We start from the raw sequence: 22,580 nt of genomic DNA on the forward strand, positions 1-22,580 counted from the left end.
AATGTCCAATTTGTAGAATGAGTAATGGTGTATCTACTATAATTAAATCTGTTTATCTTGTGCTATATGACATTTGCGTTTGATTTCATTTGATATTTTTAATTTCTGAATATTCAGGACACTATAATCACAATATCTAGCATTATATAATGCACAGAGACACATGAACATTAATAGACACACACATTAACACCTTTCCTGATCTTAAGGTGAATATAAAGTGTAAGTTTTCTGTGTTTTTGCTTGTGTGTGTCAAAAGGAAGGAATGCTTGCCTTCATATAACTACACATTAACTTGACTAGAGCCTCAGTACTGAATGTATAATAGTACGCTGTAACCCAGGGTGGTACCATTTCGCTTCAACTGCCTCGGAGAAAATTATTCTGGGCTAATTTTGGGTTTGGTTCCACGTCTGTGTCTATTTTGGAAATTCCAAGTTCTGTTGAAGACATTGTTTGATGCTTTTAATGTTCCTGCTGCTGAATCCAGACAAAGTCATACATGCTAACAAAGCAACGCTCGATCTGCATTGTCAGCATCAGGTAAAGCTACATCATTAGACGCAGAACACACACACACACACACACACACACACACACACACACACACAAACACACTTTTCTTGCGGCATTGTGGTAGTTTCTGAGCACTCTCACCTGACCCTCGGCCTCCAGCGATTCATTAATCTCCAACTTGGTGCCTAAACCTCTCATCAAGGGCAAAGGTCATTGCCTTGTTAAGCGAGGAGCAGCTCGTTAGAGAAAATTGCCTCCACGAGTCAGGATTTTTCAGTGTACTTGTGCCATGTTTGACCAGCTTCCTTTTTAAGATAGTTATATTTAAAAAAATAAAATGCAGTCTTAAGGGAAAGCTCAATGACACTTTATTAAATCACTTTGAAATAACCTTTGAAAAAGACCTGCTCTCCTCACTTCCATTACCAGCACTCCCTTGATGAGATGCTGTGTGACATTGTGACCTCTGCATTACTTTCCTTCCCTCTTCTCTCCTCTCCTATCCTCCGGTTTTCCTCCCTATTGGAATCAAATGTTTTACACCTCCGTTCTTCTCTTCCAGCAACGTTCCCCTGGTAAAGTGCTGTTTGACCTGGTTTGTGTCCATCTCAACCTGGCAGAGGGAGACTATTTTGGACTGGAGTACCAGGACCAGCGCAAGATGATGGTGAGAGACACACTTACACAGCCGCACACGGTGGTATTTTGTGTCATATATCCTGTTATGCTGTGTGTTATTTTGGCATATTGATATTTAAAAGTTGACTAGATACATATTTAAATGACTGTCATTATGATTTCAGTGCAGTTTTTCTCAAAGTAGCTTCAGCTAGAAAGCCTAATTTTCCTAATAATTTGGTTATTTTGGCCTGCAGCTACCACCCAAATGCAAATCTTTTAACAGAATATTTCTCTGTCATTTGTTGCCTGGTATTAAACCGCGTGACTCATGCAAATCTACATTTAACATATAAAATGTTTTAAGCTTGTTCAGAGGACTCCTGGAGCTTCGTCTTTTGCCTATCGTCCTTTCATCTACATCAGTGTGGATTTAAGCCTCCACCTGGACTCAGTTGTTCCACCTATTTCATGAAAGAGCAGCTGGTTGTAATCATTTGCACACTTGCTGTAAGGCTCCAGGGGTGTGTCTGTAGTTTGCAGATGCTATTGTCTCTACTGCTGCTCTGGCTGCCAACGCCTGCTGCAAGAATCTGCAGTAGCGCATTAAAAAGTTAGTAAAAGTTAATAAAGGGCAACAGTCAGTCTGTAGCTCTTAGAGAAAGAACAGTCTGTCAATATGCACTTACAAATATTTCCGTGGACTCAAACACAGACACCCACTGTGCGTTTTAGTGGTCAAGTGGTCCGGTGGAACAAATGGTGTAATGCTGCCAAAATAATGACAACATTGTCAGCACACACACACACACACACACACACAGAAAGAGCCAGACCCACACACAAATACAAGCAGCTATACATCAAGTCGATAACGGAGCATTCTTATCTTGTTTATGTTAGCTAGTGTGACTTTTATAGCTGTGATAAATAACCCATATTCATAATATACTATACAGTGTACTTGAGGCATGACATTTTCATTATAACACTGCCTTTATGCTTTATAAGGAGTTCACATTGCATTTCCAAGTGTAGTGGTGTGTTAAGTGGTAATTTGATCAAATGTAATGTCATTTTGTACTAATAGGTGTAGCAGTGTCAGCATTTGAGTGCTTAATATTCTAGAAAGCTGGAGAAAGGAAATCATTTCTGAATATTTTTCCTTTACAATTTACTTTTACATTTTATTTGGCATTTCTTATATGGAAATAGAGACAGTTTCCTGTTACTGGACTAACTGGCCTCCAGTTTAGTTCAGTTTACTTCGCTTTACATAAGAATTATTTTTCACATTTTCATTGCCAAAGAACGACTCCACTCTGTCTTCTTTTGTCATTACACCTCGGTAACAACCCCTCCTACATTTAACAGCTCTAGGGTTTAATGCATCTAGGTATGGGTTAGGTTCAGGTAAGGGTGCTATACTTTAAAGTGTCTGGTGGAAACACGAATTAGTCCGTGCACAGCAAGTCAGCTACATGCAAATATGTGAAACTTAAGGTTAAGGTTTCCATTTTTTCTAGATGTTTTGTTGTGGCAATCCTGCTGACACTATTCTACCATTACTGTTTATTTAGCTATTGAACTATTTTAGGTCATTTTAAAGAATTTTAATTTGTGTTTTGTCCTCCATAGGTGTGGCTGGATCTGCTGAAGCCAACATTGAAACAGATCAGACGTAAGTAGCTCTCAGATTCTGTCTCTTCTTTCAACCCTCAAACACACAGTGTGCCGCTGTTCAATGATTATATGAGAAAGTGGTGGTAAAAGGATTTTTCTCTACATCCTTCTTTTCATCTCTACTTCTCCCTTCCTGTCTCTTCCCTCCTAACCATATCCCTTTTTTTTCCCCCCTTCAGGCCCTAAAAACACCATCCTTCGTTTTGTGGTGAAGTTCTTCCCCCCTGACCACACACAGCTCTCAGAGGAGCTGACTCGGTAGGTCTTGCCGACACAGAAACCGCACCTATCTGAGGAAGAACCTCTTTAGATTAAAAGATGTTGTTTTGCTGTTGGTTTTCTCCCTGGCCAGAATGTTCTCAGTCCTTCAGAAGGAGTTTCACAACTGTGTCTGAGGCCTTGTTACAGTATGTCTGCAGCTCGTTTTGCTCAGCCACTTAGCATTTATAACATATTTATATGTGCATGCCATAACATGAAAGAAGTTGTATTTTCTTTTCTGCACCCACAGACATTTATTCTGTCATCTGGAAACCAAACTCATGAAAACATTTGTTATTCCAAACCAGCTGAAAGGAGATGCTCTGGCCACGTTAGGGTAATGAGCCATAGTTTTAGAAACTCCTTTCTCTGGAAGACGTATTTTGATGCTACAGTAATCTCAGACATCCAGCTGTATCTGGAGAAGCATCCTTTTTGCACTGTTAGCATTAAGACAAAGATTAGATTATAGGACAAGAGTTCACATTCCCACCTATTGCCTCACTCGTATGAATTATCAGCCACCATCTTGTCTGTCTTTGCTTTGTTTAGACTGACTGTCTGTGCACTGACTGGACTGTTTGTGCTTGTCTGGGCTCATTCAGGACTTCAAGTTTTAGCTGCAGCACAGCGCCGTTTAACATCACATAACCATAACATAAATATGAGAATGATTTGACCTTCCACATTTTCCCATGATGATGTGGTTCCCTCTAACTGCCTAGCTGAATTTACTTGAGACTAAAGCCAAGTAGGAAGCGAGCGTAGTGCCTCGCATCTGTGAGGGATCTCTTGAGATTTAATAAAGACTTCAAGTTATAATCAACCCTATTTTTATCGAATGTACAGTTGGTATGACAGGAGACAATGCATTCATGTAATCCTGTGTCACTTTGCTACAGCTGTGTCATGGCTGTATTAAAGGTCCAGTGTGTAACATTTAGTAGTAAGTTATGGCTAATGCAAAGCCAACATTTCCTCCTCAAAGCATTCAGCTGTAGTGTAAAACTGCACTTGCTGTTACCACCACGGACCACGAAGGTCGCCGAATCGACCAGGAATGAAATCTTAAGGATGATAATTTCGAGAACGCTTTACATATTTTTCCACTGACGTTGTTCGACCTGTCAGCTGTTTATTCCACTGATCTCATATTGTCTTGGAGTGAGCCAGCTGACTCCAGCATTAAACAGGAAGTGGGCACACAGCCTTTTTTCCTTTTGTTTGGCCCTCACAGCATTTTGCTGCGGTCAGTGTTTCCTTTGATAGTTAGTGTGGGCACACAAAGACAAAATATGTAGACGGACAGATGGAAGAAAGACTTCTTTGAAGATACATCAAGCTGATATTAGCCTTTTATTAAAAACAGGACAGTGGCCAGTCAGTGCTGCTCTGATATAATGACGTGAGGTCTGAGGAAGAGATTCTGTATTGTATTTGCTGTTGTGTTCTGTTTCTTCCTCATGTTGCTAGTACATTACGTACAGCGCAGGATCACTCTAAACTGTGAACGAAGCACAGTTTCCATAAGTTATAGAGTTTGGATTGGCTTAACGTATTTCACTTCAAATTGATGCAGTGTTCCTAAATGGTAAAAGTACTCCAGGCTAAGATCAAAAAATTATGAAACTCACCAAAGCCTCATTAACTTTATTAATCGTGCAGTTATAAAAAGCTTTATTTGGATATCACATAAAAAGCTGCCATGGACTATTAATCACACATACACACTGGCAGCCAGTCCACTATTTGTCCCAGAACAGTAAGTAGAGAGCTTGAGAATCAGCCAACCATGTTTTTAATTAGGTCTGGTTCTGTCCTTTTTTACTGACTGTGTTTATTCTTTCGTTGGCTTCATTGCAACCTTATATATATAATACATTCAAAAAATAATGCGTCAGTACAAAATAATAGCAAACAGAATTTATGGAGTTTGTGCCTTGTCTCTGATCTGATTTGGTTTTGAGGTCAGCTGTCTTAATGCACTACAGTCTTCATAGTGTTTGCTGTTTCTTCATTGAAATGCAGCGTATCAATCCTCTTCTACTCTCCAGATCATGATATAAGTAGCCGACTGCATAATGATTAACAGAAAAGCTCTTTCTCTCAATTAGGGATTAGTTTTAATTCAGTAGATGCAAAGTATTAGCTTTGTGTATGTGTGTGTTTCAGTGTGTATAAATGCCATCACTTTGATGGTAATGGAATTGCTTTTAACAGTTGAGTTTATAAAGCTACATTAACCTCATAACCCCCTTGCTCTCCTCCATCATTTCTCCCTCCCACACTCTCTTTTATTTCTGTCTGTGATGCAATCTCTTATTTCCTTCCTCCAGGTATCTGTTTGCCCTGCAGATTAAACACGATCTGGCCTGTGGTCGTCTTATCTGTAACGACACCAGCGCCGCTCTCATGGTCTCTCACATCATTCAGTGTAAGTGCAGCACATACAGGCACACACACATGTAAGTACAGTGTGGTAGGAGCGGTGAACAAAATATGAAATTTAGTCTCGGTGTAGGATAAAATCTAATGAAAAAGTCCATCTCGGACGTGCACCCTGTTGAGTAACAGCAGCACAAAGTGAAACATGCACAGAGAGAGATTATATGACCGTCTCATTCACACTCATAAGAACACTGTAATAAACATGGCACTCAATTATTATATCTTCTGCACAAATAAAAGGAAATCAGCTTAATATGTTGTGAAGCATTGTGAATGAGCCACTGTTTAGTTGTTGATGTGTTTCTACTCATGTCAGATCAGTCTATAATAACATCAAACATTTAAGATATGTTAGAGAAAATCCACTGTGCGAAGAAGTTCTCTCACACTAATTATGGCTATTGCTTTAAGGCTTTAAAGGCAGTGTCCCGGCCTGTCGTGTCTAAATAGAGCCACAATAAACATGTATGTGAAGGACATATATTTCTGAATAACACTCGATGAAGCCAGCAACTTTTATGTTTTAGGTTTCTGAAAAGGTTTTTTCGTCTCATTGTGGAAAGAAAATCCATGAGTGCTTCCCTTAAGCGGAGGAACATAAATCACCAGACACATGACAGATATTCCCTTAGAGGGATTTTCCACAGCATTTCATGTACTATGTCTTGTGTGTCAGTAATTCAAGATGAAACTACTTTAGTTTACTGAATAAATGACTGAAAGAGAATCAATTCAATACAAAGCTCAATATTTAACACTTCTAGTAACACTAATGGGAGGATGATCTCATACGTAAGCTCACTCCTGCAGGGCAGATGCTGTGCCGACATGAGCCCTTGCTCCCAGTTCATGCTGCTGTGTTTCCCTCCTGTCACTCTTCACCTTACTGTACATAAACATCATGCGTTACATTTGAATGTAATGAACGCTGTATTTCCACCAGCGTTCACCACGGCAGACGTTGTGATTCAGCGCCGTATGCTGCTGGATTTATGGATTCAATTCAGCCGTGCAGACAGCGGCGGGGACCACGGCGCAGCATGCTAAAGAATATGAGTTGGTTGCCGTGGTAACCGCCAGTGCTGTGCCTGTATGTGCACCTGCGGGTGGTACACTATGAGGGTTTATTATAGCTGGTATTGGACAGATGGAGACGCATGCATCAGCACAGTTCGTCTGATCTACAGTACAATAGACTGGCATGGAGGATAAATACGATTTAAAGTAGAAAAGAGACAGGAAAATAAATCACAGACGTAAAATAGTGTATGTTTTATTTTATTTTGTTGTATTTGCTTGAGTTCTCAGCTGTCTGCATTTTGCTCATATCCTCTTTTTCTCAGCACTCTGCATCTTTATTTAATCTTCTCTCAGCCCTGTCACCCACCTCACCCTATTGCTCTCCTTATTTTCACTCCAAATAAATATTGAATTGTCTTCTGCCACCCTTCTCTCGCTCTCTCTCTCTCCCCCTATTCCTCTTTCCTTCCCCTCCTTTCCATCAGCCGAGATAGGAGATTTCGATGAGACCCAGAGCTGGCAGCATCTCCTCCACAATAAGTACCTGCCCGATCAGGACGCCATCAGAGACAAGATCACCGAGTGCCACCGCAAGCACGTGTGAGTTATCACATCAATGTCTACATATGCATTTACTATATGATAATAATATATCTTCACTCTACATGGTGGTAAAAACAGCTAAACATTATTTCCAAATATCTTATAATATTCAATAGTTGTCAGTTAATGTTCTGTCGCTTCTAATCAAATTATTTGACTTATCGATTCAGGTCTAATAGTGCTATATACATTATACTTTCTATAGAATTGCTCAGAACAGTGTTTATTGTACACACGTTTTATCTTCACTGTGAGAATAACGTGCACTTCTAAATTTAAGACCCCCACAGACATGTTTTTATATAATAATGTGTGTCTGATATGTTTTTTTCATGAAAAAGATTCATTAACTACAATTTCTGACATTGAACAATCCAGAATCAGATATTTTTCCATTTCAAATGTTTAACTCTTTGTATGCTGGATGCATGGTTGCATACTGGACCGTGATTGGCTCTCAGGCTTATTACGATGTTTTTAAACTCAGATTTAAGGTGAACACAGAGAAACTTTCCTCCTTTTTAACAGATGAACCTGAAAACAGTGTCTTACTGTCAAACTACATCAACATCATTCTGCACGGAGAAGCTCAAATATCCGAGTGAAGGAACAATGCGTAACAGTTACACCACCGTTTACCTGGAAATATGTGTTCAAGATTATCCTTGCTTGGAAAACAATACTAAGCCGAGCTTTAGTCTGACTGGGGATCAGTTTCTCGGTGGCATTAAGCTTGAAGGTGTCGGGAGAAATAGTTTTTCGCATAAGCACACACACACACACACACACACACACACACACACACAGAGCACATATACTGTCACAGCCTCACACACAGATATTTATCTGTTTATTCAAAAAACACACCCATTGCACAATTACACCCAACCCATAAGTATCTCTCCTGCAGAGATGGTTTATCTTTTAACCACAACAACTCACACACACTCGTGCACACACACTTTTAATCTCTCCCCCGCAGAGGTGGCTGTCCACAAACATACCACTTGGCACTCCCTCTATGCCCCTGGGACACCACATTTTCACACACAGACACACACACACACACACATATACACACACACACACACACACACCTTTCTGCTGCTGTTTGCATGTAAATGACAAATGCATTTCCTTTTTCTGGAGATGTAAATTCCCTTAAAAACCTTCCTTAACTACAGATAAGAGCTGAAAACCACACACTTGCTCATAACTTGTCATGGTCACACGACATACCCATTCTCTCTCTCTCTCCGGCTCCTGCTCTCCCCTCCCCCTCCTCTCCAATCCCTCACCCACTCCTAGCCGACGCAGGAAGGAAGTGGCTCATTCAGCAGCTCATACAGGAAACAGGAAGCTATTTTCGGATTTGTGAGGAAACAAACTTCTTTCTGTGGCACATTTCTTTCCGCCCACAGTGGGCATTGCCATCTGATCCTGCGGAGATTGTTTGTTGTTTCTACATTCACATTAAATCTGGACTAGAAACCTGGAATGGGACCTGTCTAATAACTGGAACAATTCAGTTTAAACAATGACAAATTACCAGTTTTGTTTAGGGATATTGATTTTCCTGAATGTGGACAAATCAATCAGGAAGTACTCTAAATAAAAATCATTATGGTTGTTGCCATGGTAACAGTCCTATGGCTGTGGAGACACGTTATCTACAGGCTTACAGAACAGAAAAAGAAAGAAAAACGCAACTAAATCAAACTTTTCTTCCTGCTTCAGCGAGTTACATGAGCTGCTGATTGATATTGATTATCGGCTAATTAATGGATTGATTGATCACTCCTCTCTGCAGCGGACAGACTCCTGCAGTGTCAGACTATCAGCTGCTGGAAATCGCTCGGCGGTTGGAGATGTACGGCGTTCGTCTGCACCCGGCCAAGGACCGAGAGGGTACTAAACTCAGTCTGGCTGTGGCGCACACCGGGGTGCTGGTTTTCCAGGTAAAACCAATAAACATCAGATTCCAGCAACCTACTTATATATCTCAAATTGATTTGCTGAAATGTGAGTGGTTCCAGAGTCAAGTACTAGGCTGCATATTTAGGTTTGAGCTGTAAATTCCTGAAATGTTTTCCGTTAAAGGTTGAAAAAGGGGTGATGTGCTGCTTTTCTATATTCTCACTGATAACTACCTCTTAGCTTGAGGAGGAGAACGTGCTTAATGGTAGTTTGTGCTTGTGGTTAGCTTGTTAATCCAAAATAGGATCAAATGTAGAGGGAACTAGGAAGTCCATCTATATTATGTGTCTTGGATTTTACATACTTATTATACATATTATTGTATGCTTAGAAGTTGTCAAATTAAGTCAAGCTGAAACAGTATATTTTGGAGGGAAATTGAATAAACGTTTTCATTTTCATTCTCCAATGTGTTCAAGTTTGTCTTTTTGCATGTAAGATAATGAATGTTTTATGAATGTTAATCAGCGACTCTTCTCCTTTTAATCAGGGGTACACAAAAATTAACGCCTTCAACTGGTCCAAGGTTCGCAAGCTCAGCTTCAAACGCAAAAGGTTCCTAATCAAGTTGAGAGCAGACCCCACTGTAAGTCCAAGTAATGGGGAGAAATGAATTCTTTCCTTGCTTTCTCGTATAATATTATAGTTATCTATTCATCTGTCCTGCATCCATACGCCTCTGCGTCTTCCAGCAGAATGCCCACCACGACACGCTGGAATTTGCCATGGCCAGCAGGGATTGCTGTAAGATCTTCTGGAAGATCTGCGTGGAGTATCACGCCTTCTTCAGGCTCTTCGAGGAGCCCAAGCCCAAACCCAAGCCCATCCTCTTCACCAGAGGATCCTCATTCCGGTTCAGGTAAGGAGAGGACAGAAAGGGAAAGATGGGAACATACTACGTTTGTGTTTGTCTTCACCTGCTGTTCTCTCATTATGCCTGCAGTGGTCGAACCCAGAAGCAGATCATCGATTATGTGAAAGACTCGGAGCTCAAGAAAGTCCCATTTGAAAGGTGAAGTTACTGTTGTAGAAAGAACACAAACCAGCGATCAGATTTCTGGGTTAGTTGCACGTGGTTTGACATCATCTGTCCCCTCCTCTCTCTTCAGGAAGCACAGTAAGATTCTGTCCAACAGCGGCATGTCCCCTCAGTCGTCTTCCTTCAGAGTGCCAAAAGAGGTGATTCACACTTTAATACCAGCAGACATTGACCTTTATTCACACATAATGTTGTATGTTTTAGATTGGTTTTATCTCCTTAAACCTTCCTTGTAACTTGACTTGTTGTGCACTTTTACAGGCTCTCTGTGTCTGTTTTTATTACTTCTCTCTACCTCTCTGGTTAAATCTAGAGCTGCTCTGTGGCCTAAAATACAAAGCTGGTTTTGTCCTTAGCAGCTCCAGGGAGTGAGTGTGTAAATGTGTGCTTTGTCCAATCTGTTCCCGTAAACAATTTATTCAAAGTCTGTAATTCAGTATAATGAGTCCAGTTAAATAAGAGTTCAAAAGCTTCTCCTCTTAACTGGCTCCTTTTTGTCATCAATCCTTTTCTTTCTTTCTTTCTTTCTTTCTTTCTTTCTTTCTGTCTTCTATCTTCCCTTTCCTCATTTGCAGAGTGCCATGTCTGTACAGTTAGCAGACCAGCCTGACGCAGCCAGACTGGCCCATCAAGCTGAATCTAATGGTTCGGAGGAGCCACAAGCTGCCGCATCTTCCACCAACGGCTTCCGCGATGTACCGGCAGCGCCCGGCTCAGACCCGATCCAGTCCCGACAGAACCACCACAGCACCGGATCAGCGCCGGACCCGCAGTTCCTCAACCCAGGTCCATCCTGCAGGGCAAACAAAGGCAGCAGCTCCTCTATTCCTTACATAGACTGCAGCGACATAGACAGTGAATGTGATGTGACAAAGAACAACAGGGCCACCAGGGGCCACAGCAATGCAAATGACAGCAATGCAGATGAGCCTTGTGTATATGATAACAAGCATGGGGGGAGCAGTCACAATGGGGGGCAAACTGGGAGTCTGTTTGGGGTTGTAAATGGGTTCTACCACACCAATCACCAGGGGCTGATGCAGCAGCATCAACAGCAGGGTATGATTACGCTGCAGCAGCAGCAGCAGCAGCAGCAGCAGCAACAGCAGCAAGGTATGCTGGGTAACAGAAGCACTGTAGATCACTGTCCAGTGTCTAATAAGTTTAATGTGAGTCATGAGCTAACAGATGATGAAATTTTGCCCAATGGAGGTTCCTTTCAGGGCCGCCTCCCGCTCCACAGCACGCTGTTGGATGAGATCTTTCAGGGTCGAGACAAGCGAGGTGCAGCGATAGGGCGACCGCTAGGAACCGGGACTCGTAGTCAGTGCTCGAGCCCGGTGATCAGCAGCTTCCACCACCGCACAAACTCTCTCAGTCACGCTGAGATGACAAATGGTCACGGTCAGTCTCGCACACGCTGGGATGACGGCGGGCATTATTTCACTAAACGACCGGGAATATTCCCAGTGGAAACTCCCACTGTCCCACCGCCATCCCACCTGCCAAACCAGTACGGTAGCTACTCCCCGATCACCTCAAACCGCACACCGCCACATTTCGCCAAACCGTATATCAACAACAACATGAGGAACCGCTCTGATACTGATCCATTCATTCTGAGCCAACTGACATCCACTCCCACCCACCACCATGACCCTCATCGCTCCGGGTTGCATGCCCAGGCCCCATGTTCCGCCCCGATGGAGCGAAGAATGATAATAACTAACGGCAATCATGCGGGGAACCCTATGGTTCCAGGTCAGGCTCGGTCCAACGGGGTGCAGCGTTTGTTCGGCCGTCAGGGAAAGCCCGGTAACAACCCGAGCCGTAACAACCACAACAATCTAAACCAGCCGGTACAAATGATCGACGGCTCCACCAGCAGCGGCACCGACACCAGCGACACAGAGTCGGACACCGGTAGCAGCGCGTACAGCCAGCCGTTAATGTACGGCAATCCTGTGGCTGTCAGTTCCATGAATTCTGTTAACTCGAACGGCGTGAACTCGTCCCCTCTGCCGCATAGCAAGTTCTCCTTCGGGAGTCTCCAGCTGGAGGAAGGGGAGGATGGTGAGGCAGAGGAGGAAGGGTGTTACCGCTTTAACGAGGAAGATGTAGGAGGCCGGGTTTTCAGCTGTTGAAGGGTGAAGATGTGCGAGCAGTTGAGCCTCACATTAGGGACATTATAATGCAGAGCAAATATAATCCTGTTGTAAGAACGTAAGGCAACATCTCAGTTTAGTACAGATAAACTTACTTAGCTGAAGAATTGTTCAAACTTAACCACCCAGCTACATTAGTGAAGACTGAAAACTATTCCTTTAATAATATTGATTATAAGTACGCAAATGTGAATTGCTACTATAGATCTAGTCCACTTGTTTACAATAGTTTAGCTGTGATACAACTTATATGTCAAGGTTCTAACATATTTTTTGACATATTTTGAGTTGTTTTTTTTAAAAACTGTGAATAGAAACACCTGCCCTACTTTTAGATGAATACCTTGTTTCTAAACCTCACAATCCCCCATTTTTGTATTGAATTTTGTACACAAACTTTACAGCAAACTGCTGACTTTAGTCTAACTTTACACAACACTTTTGCTGGCTGTTTGTCGATAGAAGAATCAATCCTAACAGCCTGGAGGCACTTCAGTCAGCTTTTTGTAAAATGTAAAATCAGCATAGATAATGTTCCTTACAACGTGCCATAACATAAAAACTGTATATTCAGTATAGATGTACGTGCAGATTTAAACAGCTTATGTCGGGAATCCTGTCACCTGTAGAATTGTAGTTTTTGTGGGGAAGACTGTTTCTACAATTCTTCCTTGTTTTTCTTCGAGAAAATAATTTTCATAGCATCGATATTATTCACGTCAATCTATTCCTAGTGGGAGAAATGATGATTCTGCTGATTGTAGCTCATTTTTGTAACTGCTGTTTGCGTGTTGTTGAGACATTACGGACGTAAATAAGGTGGCATTGGTTTTAGGGGAACTTTAACACTTGATAGCTGTTGAGTTGACCAGGATCTACTGCCTTTCTCGGTCATTACTCCCCTAATAGAATTGTAATCATTGTAGTGTCCTAATGTAGCATTTTCTCTGAATCAGACTTTTATAATTATTTGACTGTTGTCTTGTGCAATAGAAGGGCTTTAAGATGATAGCTGGAGTTCATAAAGGGATGTGAAAGTCATTGTGAAATACGGTTTGTCTTTAGAGCCGTCTGTGGTTGTTTGGAGTTAAACCACAAGGATAACATGGGATTGTTGACCTGAGAGATATCCCCCTTTAATTGTACAGTATATTCAAATGTTCTTGGTAGGGAATGGATTGTAGATTAATACACTTGGCTTGGTAAGAAAATGTGTTCAATGTGTAAGCTATGGGGATCTGCAGGAGGAGGAAGGCCGTAGCTAACGGCCGGTCTGCCTTTCTCATTCGGTTTTGGCTGAGCCGACGTCCTTGTCCTTGGAGCACTTTTTTATGCTTTCATTCTGTTTTTGTCGTGGGCGACTTGCACTGTAATTTGGATGTTTGTGGTAGAGAGTTTTTGTAGTGATTCTCTTTTGTATTTACCATTAGTGGGAAATAGATTCATCAATTAAAGGGTCAGGGAAAGTATGACCCTAAACTTTATATCTGTATTTTTGACAATAATTGAAGCTCCATGTGTGTCTACATTTCTGCTGCAGATCCATTATATGTGCTGATGCTACCTACTTCTGTTGGTTGGTCATGGGCCTTTTTCAGACTTTATTTCTTTCTATTGTTCTGTTTTTCTTTCTTTTTCACGGTTTTACGCACACAATAAGCAACAGTCAAACACGCCAACCATCGTCCTTAAACCTGTGACCATCCATGGCTGTCTGCTTTGCTTGGCTTGGCCCCTGGCATGCACTACAGCTACACACACACACACACACACACAAGCAGGTAGCTCACTGTTAGCTTTCACTTTCTCTGGACGCTGTTCTTTCTTCTGTTACAATGCTGGTTATTGAAGGTGTGCCGGCCATCCATCCCCATCACTGCCATTTTACTGGCTGTCTGCTCACTGCAACACACAGTTTTTGCTTTTTACTGCAGCGCTGAATTTACATAACATACTTTTCTGAATCTGGACTTGACTTTTAGTGCATAAAACACCAATTTAAACTACACATTTAAAAGCACTAATTTCAGGAAACTCTTATTAGAAGTCTTGGCTCAACTTCTAATTTCAGAGTTGCTTTCTTAAACACTTTTCCATGAATATACTGTTACTCAGGGAGCTTTTTGTGCTCCCTAAAGCATTTTATGTTAGGGGTTCAATCTACAAAGTGACTTAACTTGGACTAAATGTGAGCAGGATCTTATCACGTGTCGTCTCCTTCTGAAGCCAAACAACTTTTTCTTTCCTCAGAGCTTCTTCCTGAAACAAATGTTCATGCTTCATGCTTTGTAAATGCACTGTTTATAAGCATGTTTTCTGTTAGTGGGTGAAGAAAACAATGCTGTTTTTTTTTCTTTTCTTTACTCTGAATGCATGTTAACCAGGCAAGCAAAGTCCCTGCTTTTCTGTCATTCTGCTCTGTTTTTGCTCACTTTGTCACACACTGTGTTTCTGTCATGGGGGTTCAAAATGGTTTCAGCTGTTTGAGAGGCATTTGGTGCAGTATAACACAAACTCAACAACTCCAGAAACGTGTAGACTCAAACTCTTGTGGGCCTTTCTTTGTTACTACACCGTCATGATTAATTAACTGCACCGGGTCTTTCTCAAATATTTCAAAACCATTTGTGTTTTTGCCCCCGGTTTCCTCTCTGTGCACGAGGACAAAACACGGCTGACTCAACTCCAGTGCTCTTTTAACGCAGGGTGGGAGGGCGAAGGTCGACAGAAACAGGTGAAGTTAAGCTTAAAGCAAACGTAAGTGCAAAAAAAAAAAAAAAAAAGATATCTGAGAGATGTGGCATTTTATTTTGTAAGGTGTGAAAGTCTGAGTATTGTCAGGAGATGGACACACACACACGCACACACACATGAATACTGGAGCTGAGTCCGCCTCGTCTTCCTTTTCACTGCCTGTCACCAAATAGCACTATAGCAACGAGTCACTTCCACTGAGACGTTTTGTAATATTAATGTACTGTACATACAGTAACAGACTGATATATTGTGATTTTGCATTAATATTGTAATTTCTATGTTAATGGGGTTAATCAGAGCCAAATTTGCTAGATTTACTTTAACATGAAAAGAGTAAAATGCCTGTAGTTTCTTCTGCGGTGTACGCACTGTGATGGTTTTAGCATATTTTACTGATATTAAAGCAGATAGTTCAGCATTTTGCGAATTAATTCAATTTCTCACCAAGAGTTAGATGAGAAGATTGTTACCACTCTTATGTCTGTGCAGTTAATATGAGTCTACAGCCAGCAGCCTGTTAGCTTAGCTTAGCACAAAGACTGGAAACGGGGGGAAACAGGTAGCCCGCCTCTGTCCGAAGGTCCGAAAGTCCGTCTGTTAGTGCCTCAGAAGCTCTCTAATTAACATGTCGTATCTTGTTTGTTTAAGTTGTACAAAAACTAAAGTGTAAAAACTATAGGTTGTGGTTTTATGGAGGTTTTATTACCTTTTTGTTAACTTTCTATGCCATGCTAAGCTAAGCTGACCGGCTTTGTATTCACTGCACAGGCATAAAATCAGTCTTCTCATATAACGCTCGGCAAGAAACCAAGCAAGCGTATTTCCCAAAATGTCAAACCATTTTCTGTCATTTAGATTATCAGAATGGTATAAGCTTATAGCATCACATCTGTGCTTCTCTTTCTGTTTACATAACACTCTTTTTACTGACTGACTGACTTCTTTTGAAGGAGTAAACCAACTTTCTGGCTGTTCTTCTAATTTTGTGATTTTGAAGATCGGTGGCAGTTTGCTTGTCCCGTATTTACTTCATGGTGCGTGTCCAGACTGGAGCACACAGTGGATGCTGACAGGCTTTGTGACATCTCTGAAGCATAAAATCACAATAAATACATACATACACAATGTATAAACATGCATACGTCACAAAACTGCTGCCTATCTAGCTGGAGAACGGCCAAAAAGTCTTTTTATTCCATTGAAATGAAGATTTTTCCCTTAACGCACACTGACTTTATGGCCTACAGACGCACTGACTCACTGATTTACTTTGTCACTCTTGTAACACTTTGTATTCCTGCACACCTGTCCTTTTTATTTTCATCACAAAACACCTACTGGTTTTTTTTTTTCTTGTGATTTCTTTGAGGTTTTACTCTTTTTTTTTTTTCTTTACCCTTCATCTCTCTTTTTAACACTGTAACTGATTTTGTGCACTAGTGTCAATAAAAAACGACCTTGTTTGTTCGAAGAAAAGGGACTCCAGAATTTTCTGTAGAGGTAGATGTCCAATTACCCCGGCCCCCCACCCCTCACGCACCCACCCACGTCCCCCCTCAACCTGCCTGAATTGTGTCTTGTGTCGTGGTAGTTAGACCGTAGAGTAGCCGTTGTTCGTTTTGTTCGGTGTTGTGCACGTGCACACATGGTTCGACCCAGTTTTCTGTCTGTGTTTCATGTTTTCTAGCTTCTGTTGGCTTGTTTTTTCACCTGTGTTTTTTTTATTGTAGTAGTTTTTAGTTTCTTTCTGTATGGTGGTAAGTTCTTTTTATAACACCCGTCACAGATCTGCACTCAGTGGTTGCCATGGTTTTTACCCATGATCCAGTTTGGTGTATAACAATGGACTCTTTGGAAACTTTGCACCTGGGCAAGTATACAGTCACAACTTGGTACCATGTAGTAAACCTCTTAGTGACTCTAGCTGTAGTGAAAAAGTAGGTTTCACTTTTTATTCTTTTGTCTGGATGATAATATTTTCCCCAAAAAGTTGGAAGCAGTAGATTTTAATTACCATCAGACCAGACTCCTATTAAAAAAATGATGATTTTAGGCATCATCACCACTAGTAAGACTATCACCAATCTGTAGAAGATCATATCTATTAGTGCTTTGTAAGGGAAGTGGAGAAGTTAATGTATTCATCGTCACATTCTGGGAAACTGACTGTCAATTTTCTGACTTTTTATAGACTTAAGAGTTAATCGAGGAAATAACTGGTAATAAAAGTGAATTGCAGTTCATTTTAAATACAAATATTACTGGCTTACATAGTATAGCTGTACTTTTATTATCATTTATTAGCTCATAACCTAATTTATTGCAACTTGACAGCTTTTTAATATGCACAACTGTATTATTTGTCTGTTCACTTACCCTTATAATGCACAGATATGACCTTTATTAAGTCTTGCAAATAGACTCATAATCCGTAGCTAATTACTAACATCTAACATTTATTGTTATTTTTTCCTCCTTTTTTACTATGTTTTTTAACCATATTTTAGATGAGGGTCTAAATAGAGACGTAGAGTAGACGTAGCCTCCTTCACAGTTGAAGGATTACAGCATTTTTGTCATGCGGCGACCTGCCTGATCATGACAGCTGCTCATTTTGGGTCCTGACCCGTAGTTTAAGACTGATTGAGTGGCGTTGTATAACCTTGAAATTTGTCACCACTCAGGTGGGTTGCATGTAGAGGAATCATTCGGGGAATATGTTCATATTTTGAGCCTCCTAAATGCAGGGTGAATCTAGAAGCCTTTTCCTCCACTGAGAAGTGTCTGAGGAAAGAATTTAAATGTCACTCTAAGAATTAAATGATAACAAAGTTGGCAGTGAATATCATGAAAGTAGTTCAATGTCTTTTTCTGTTGTACACAAGGAATCTATTTTAACTTGATCCCTTATCCTCTCCTGCCATCTTCTCCCTTGTCTCACTCTTTGTTCTATTCCTGTCCCCGTCTCCCTCCCCTTCCGCTTTTTTTCCAATTTTCCTCTCCTCCCCTCAGAAAGTCCCGGTTCAGAGGACTCTCCGTTGGGAAGTCCCCATGTGGTCGTTAATGGCAACGGCTCGGTAAACGGACAGGGGATGGGCAGCACTGGTATCCTGGGTACAGGTCATAGTCCTGAGGGACGGCACCTATCTCCTCTCACCAGCCCGCTGCTCACTGACGCCGGGTGTGTCCGCAACGATGATGAAGAGGAGGCGAGGAGGAAGGTGGGCAGTTAAGAAGAATGAATCCAGCAGATTTCCCACTGTCTCTCAAAATAAAGTGTGCCCTAGAGGCTGATTGTCTCGTTTGTTTTGTCGAAGCTGTTTTCTGTGAAGCAATGTGAATGTGTATATACAGATGGATCGATATCTTCTTTCTGTTTGTGTCCAGAAGTTTCCCACAGACAAGGCCTACTTCATAGCCAAGGAACTTTTGACCACAGAGCGGACCTACCTCAAAGACCTGCAGGTCATCACAGAGGTACACATTCACACATTTCTATATATTCTTAAGATTTATTTGAGTTGAAGCTACTGGAATGAGTGTGTGTCTGTCATTGCCGTGTGGATGCTAACTGCAAGGCCATTCTCAACTGGCTGAGACAGAGAGAGATCTTTGAAAAGCCATCTGTGTTAAGACCAGGAGGTAGTCGGGCCAAGTGTAAACACATTCCCTAAAGTACACAGCCCTGCATTACACACAGAGAGACTGTGAACCACAGTTGGTTCCTTTAAAGCCTTGATACTGGAACAGTGAGTCAGTGCTGGTTATTTTAAAGTCAGAAATTTGGGACAGTGAACTAAAGTTAGCCTTTTAAAAGCTCACATGTTGGGACACTGACTCACATTTGGTCGTGCAAGAGCTGGAATCAGGATCAGCTTGGTGTTTTATGGCCTAAATATCGGGAAAGTGAGCTCAGTTTGGTCTTTTGAACGCCAGAATACTGAATTTAAGGAGCTTAAATTCAGCTCTCTGTTCCAGTATTTTTGACTTGTTTTATTCCCCATCCTGAAAATGAGATTTTATTTGTATTTAGTTTGGCGTACGACTGAAGACTGAGGTTCAACATCTGAGGCTTTATGAGCTTTTCTTTTGCACAGGACAGATGACAGTACAGCTTCCAAGTGAGCATATTTAAGTTACTTGTGTTTTTTAATGACATTCACTCTTTCGTGTCTCACAAGAAAGCAATGCACACGTTATAATTCTCCTGGTCTTGTTTGCTCTTTAAGACTACACAGACTGTTAGTAAAACCACTGAAATCCTGGGATGAAAGTGCAGCTTAATGTGGGTCACACTTTGTCGTCTATGTGATTCAACTTTACTGTCTGTTGCTAACAAATAAGGGGGAAATCTGCAGTGGGAGGGTAATCAGTGGAGACCACCAATGGGGGAAACGCAGGTTCAAGCCCCCTACAGCAGCATGCACCTGCCTGCTGGAGACCTTTTTAATATTATGAAGCTGACTGTGACTTCTGACCTCGCTGTGGAAGGACAAATATCATATTTCCCCTCTCTTGTGTCTTTTTCTGCCTCTCTGCTGTTTTTCTTTTCAACAGTAGTTTCCACCCTCTTTGATGTGGGAGGAAGGCGTGAGTTGGCACTTTTAAAAAAAAAAAAAAAAAAAAAAAAAAAAACCTCTTAAATATTTTCTTTGGCTGGTACCGCTCACTCCTCCCCTCCCCCTCTCGCTTTCACCCCTCCTCTCTCCCACCGGGTCCTTCTGCAAAACAGCTGGACGGCCCTCTGTCTTTGCTAGCCGTCATAATCCTGTGTGATTTACTCTGGAAGGAGAATCTAACGTCTCTGTGTCAGGGTGGTAGTGCACTCGCTCGGGGCCAGGAGGTCATGGTGTGTGTGTGTATATATGTGTGTGTGTGTGTGTGTGTGTGTGTGTGTTTGCTAGTTGATCCCTGGTGCAAAGAAACTGTCACTGTGCTTTCAAGTTAAATCCCTCTTTCTGACCCACCAACCTCCTCTTCAGGGGGATAACACCAGTGTTGTGCGTGGTTCCTCCTTTTTGTCAGTCTCAGTCTGTTTTGGGGAATTTGGATTTGGTGTTACAGTCATTTCAAATTACATTCATATTATTGTTGTGTAGTGTTTTAATAATTTAATTCAAACCATTTGGTATGTGAATATCAGAAAATAGTGGGGAAAAAAGGCCAGAGTGTTGCCTTCAGATTGCTTTTTTTGTCCAACCAACATCCCAAAAACCCCAAATATACAATTTATCATCACACCAGATATAAGATATGACATATCTCTTGCAGTGCTCCACTGTATTCCTTAATGTGGCTCTCAGATGCAGCTTTAAAAACATCCAAAACTCTCAAATTTGGTCTATCGGTTGGAGTAGATGAAGATAATCTCAACCTGATTCTGATTTCTTTAGAAAGAATATCTTAATTTTACAAGCGACACACGTTTTCTGTTTCTTATACGTGACCACATGTGTCCTGTCTGTCTATTGTAGTCCTTTCAGGGTGTTGCAGGGAAAGATGAGGCCTTCCCAGACTTTGTTAAGAACCTGATCTCCGCCAGCTACGATCCGGTCTACAAGTTCCACCAGGGATTCCTCAGAGAGGTGGAGCAGCGGCTGGCACAGTGGTCAGTAACTGTCTGATCCCATTCAGAAAACTGGAAAGTTTGTTCCATGGCATTCTTTACAGGCGATTAAATGTTGTCTTTGAAATGTTGAGGAAGAAACTAAAATGCTGCTTTACATGAGCTGAGTCGAAGCAATTAAATAAGATTACTGGCTGTAAACAAAACAAATCCATTTTAAGAACAGATTAGTGTTTGCAAATCAAAGACAACCACTGTAGTGTTTCTGTATCAGTATCTGTCTCATGTTTTCAGGGGGTTCAGTCAAGAAAACTTCACTGTAGAAAGAGAAATAAGGTCATTTGAATTCTGTGACAAATGGGATAATTAATGAAGAAGTGTTCACTAAAGCACATTTATTTATCACTTTTAAGTCACATGACACCATCAGCACGTCATTTAAATTAAAACCTAAACCTAAACGATGCCTTCACCCACAATACATAATGACATGACAAGTCTAATGCTACTCTGCATGGGAACTAATGGGCTCATCCTCTTTTCCTCCTATGGGAATGTTGTCTCTGTTATTTCTGTAATGACAGACCGGAGGACGGACACACACACACACACACACACACACACACACACACACACACACACACACACACACACACACACACACACAATGCTTTTGGAGAAGGCCCAATGACTTGCTGGTTAAGATGAATGGGATTGTGGGAATCCAGTGAAGATTTTCCAGTCATGTGTGAGAAACCTGGCTCCATCCTGACATCTACTGGTGAATAAATGTTACTGCACATGAAACAAAGTCCTTCATTTCCTTTCTCCCTTTCTTTTGCTTTTTAGGGAGGGTCGTTCTAACGCCCACATTAAAGGAGATTATCAACGAATTGGTGACATTCTCCTGAAGAACATTCAGGGTCTGAGGGTAACTACAGCTCTGTCTTATTCTCTTTGTTGTCTGTGTAAGATTTGGAGTACAGGCGCAGAAATAAGAGCTTACATGAGAGGTAGAAGGGTTGTTCTTTATTTTAATCATGTTTCTTTCTTTTGCATCTGCAGCAGTTGACCATTCATCTTCAGAAACATTCAGAGTGCCTGGTTGAACTGGAGCGGGCCTGCAGGTGGGTGAATGGAGGCTTCTGCAAAGTCTAACATGAGGCATTAGCTTTCGGAGCAGGTTTTATGTTAGTGGGAGAGAATAAAGACAAAGGCAGCAATTAAATAATAGAAGAAAATATGGAAATATTATATAGAAAAGAGGAAATACCTGTATTACATTAACACCAAACATTGTAGGAGCATTTTGAAACACTTTGCATTACTGTTTCTCAGGTCCAGTCGGAAGGCGGAGGCTCTGTGTCGAGACTTTGAGCAACAGAGAGTTTGCTACCTGCCCTTCAACATCTTCCTCCTCAGGCCTCTCCACCGCCTGCTGCACTACAAACTCATCCTGGAGAGGCTCTGCAAGCACTACCCGCCCACACACGACGACTTCAGGGACTGCAGGGGTACATTGTCTCCACCCTTTCCTCCCCTCATACGTATAGTTGTCTCTGTTTTTTTTTTTTTTTTTTTTTTTTCTTCATAAAATACCTTTTCATCTTCCTTTCAGCGGCCCTGGCAGACATCTCCGAGATGGTGCTGCAGCTTCAAGGCACCATGATGAAGATGGAAAACTTCCAGAAGCTTTTAGAGCTGAAGAAAGATCTGACCGGCATCGACAACCTCGCCTTCCCCGGGAGGGTTAGATACTCTCCTGCTACTCTCTGCTAATTTATGTATCTTTTATGTAGCTTTTTCTGTGTTGCTATCATATTTTCATAGTATATTTGTGTTTAACTTACAGGAATTTATCAGGCTTGGTTGCCTCAGCAAGCTCTCAGGGAAGGGTCTTCAGCAGAGGATGTTCTTCCTGGTACGA

The 22,580-nt window shown here is 41.5% G+C and overlaps 1 protein-coding gene across 3 annotated transcripts in view; it reads left to right on the plus strand.

Annotated features, from left to right (window-relative positions):
• LOC127378548 (FERM, ARHGEF and pleckstrin domain-containing protein 1) overlaps positions 1-22,580 on the plus strand; it is a 53,547-nt gene that overhangs the window by 24,275 nt on the left and 6,692 nt on the right. The window contains exons 3-21 of one of the 3 annotated variants that reach the window (XM_051427450.1): positions 1,079-1,183; positions 2,773-2,815; positions 2,997-3,075; positions 5,415-5,512; positions 7,032-7,146; positions 8,960-9,107; positions 9,617-9,712; positions 9,819-9,985; positions 10,070-10,138; positions 10,236-10,305; positions 10,741-10,951; positions 18,100-18,308; positions 18,475-18,564; positions 20,562-20,695; positions 21,503-21,584; positions 21,719-21,780; positions 21,992-22,167; positions 22,272-22,402; positions 22,506-22,574. In XM_051427450.1, the coding sequence (XP_051283410.1) occupies positions 1,079-1,183; positions 2,773-2,815; positions 2,997-3,075; positions 5,415-5,512; positions 7,032-7,146; positions 8,960-9,107; positions 9,617-9,712; positions 9,819-9,985; positions 10,070-10,138; positions 10,236-10,305; positions 10,741-10,951; positions 18,100-18,308; positions 18,475-18,564; positions 20,562-20,695; positions 21,503-21,584; positions 21,719-21,780; positions 21,992-22,167; positions 22,272-22,402; positions 22,506-22,574 (2,154 nt within the window). The remainder of the gene's footprint in view (positions 1-1,078; positions 1,184-2,772; positions 2,816-2,996; positions 3,076-5,414; positions 5,513-7,031; positions 7,147-8,959; positions 9,108-9,616; positions 9,713-9,818; positions 9,986-10,069; positions 10,139-10,235; positions 10,306-10,740; positions 10,952-18,099; positions 18,309-18,474; positions 18,565-20,561; positions 20,696-21,502; positions 21,585-21,718; positions 21,781-21,991; positions 22,168-22,271; positions 22,403-22,505; positions 22,575-22,580) is intronic. The other 2 variants (XM_051427452.1, XM_051427451.1) reach the window with 2 other exon arrangements.

The sequence above is a fragment of the Dicentrarchus labrax genome, unplaced genomic scaffold (genome assembly GCF_905237075.1).
Source record: "Dicentrarchus labrax unplaced genomic scaffold, dlabrax2021, whole genome shotgun sequence".
In the NCBI taxonomy this organism is placed as follows: domain Eukaryota; kingdom Metazoa; phylum Chordata; class Actinopteri; family Moronidae; genus Dicentrarchus; species Dicentrarchus labrax.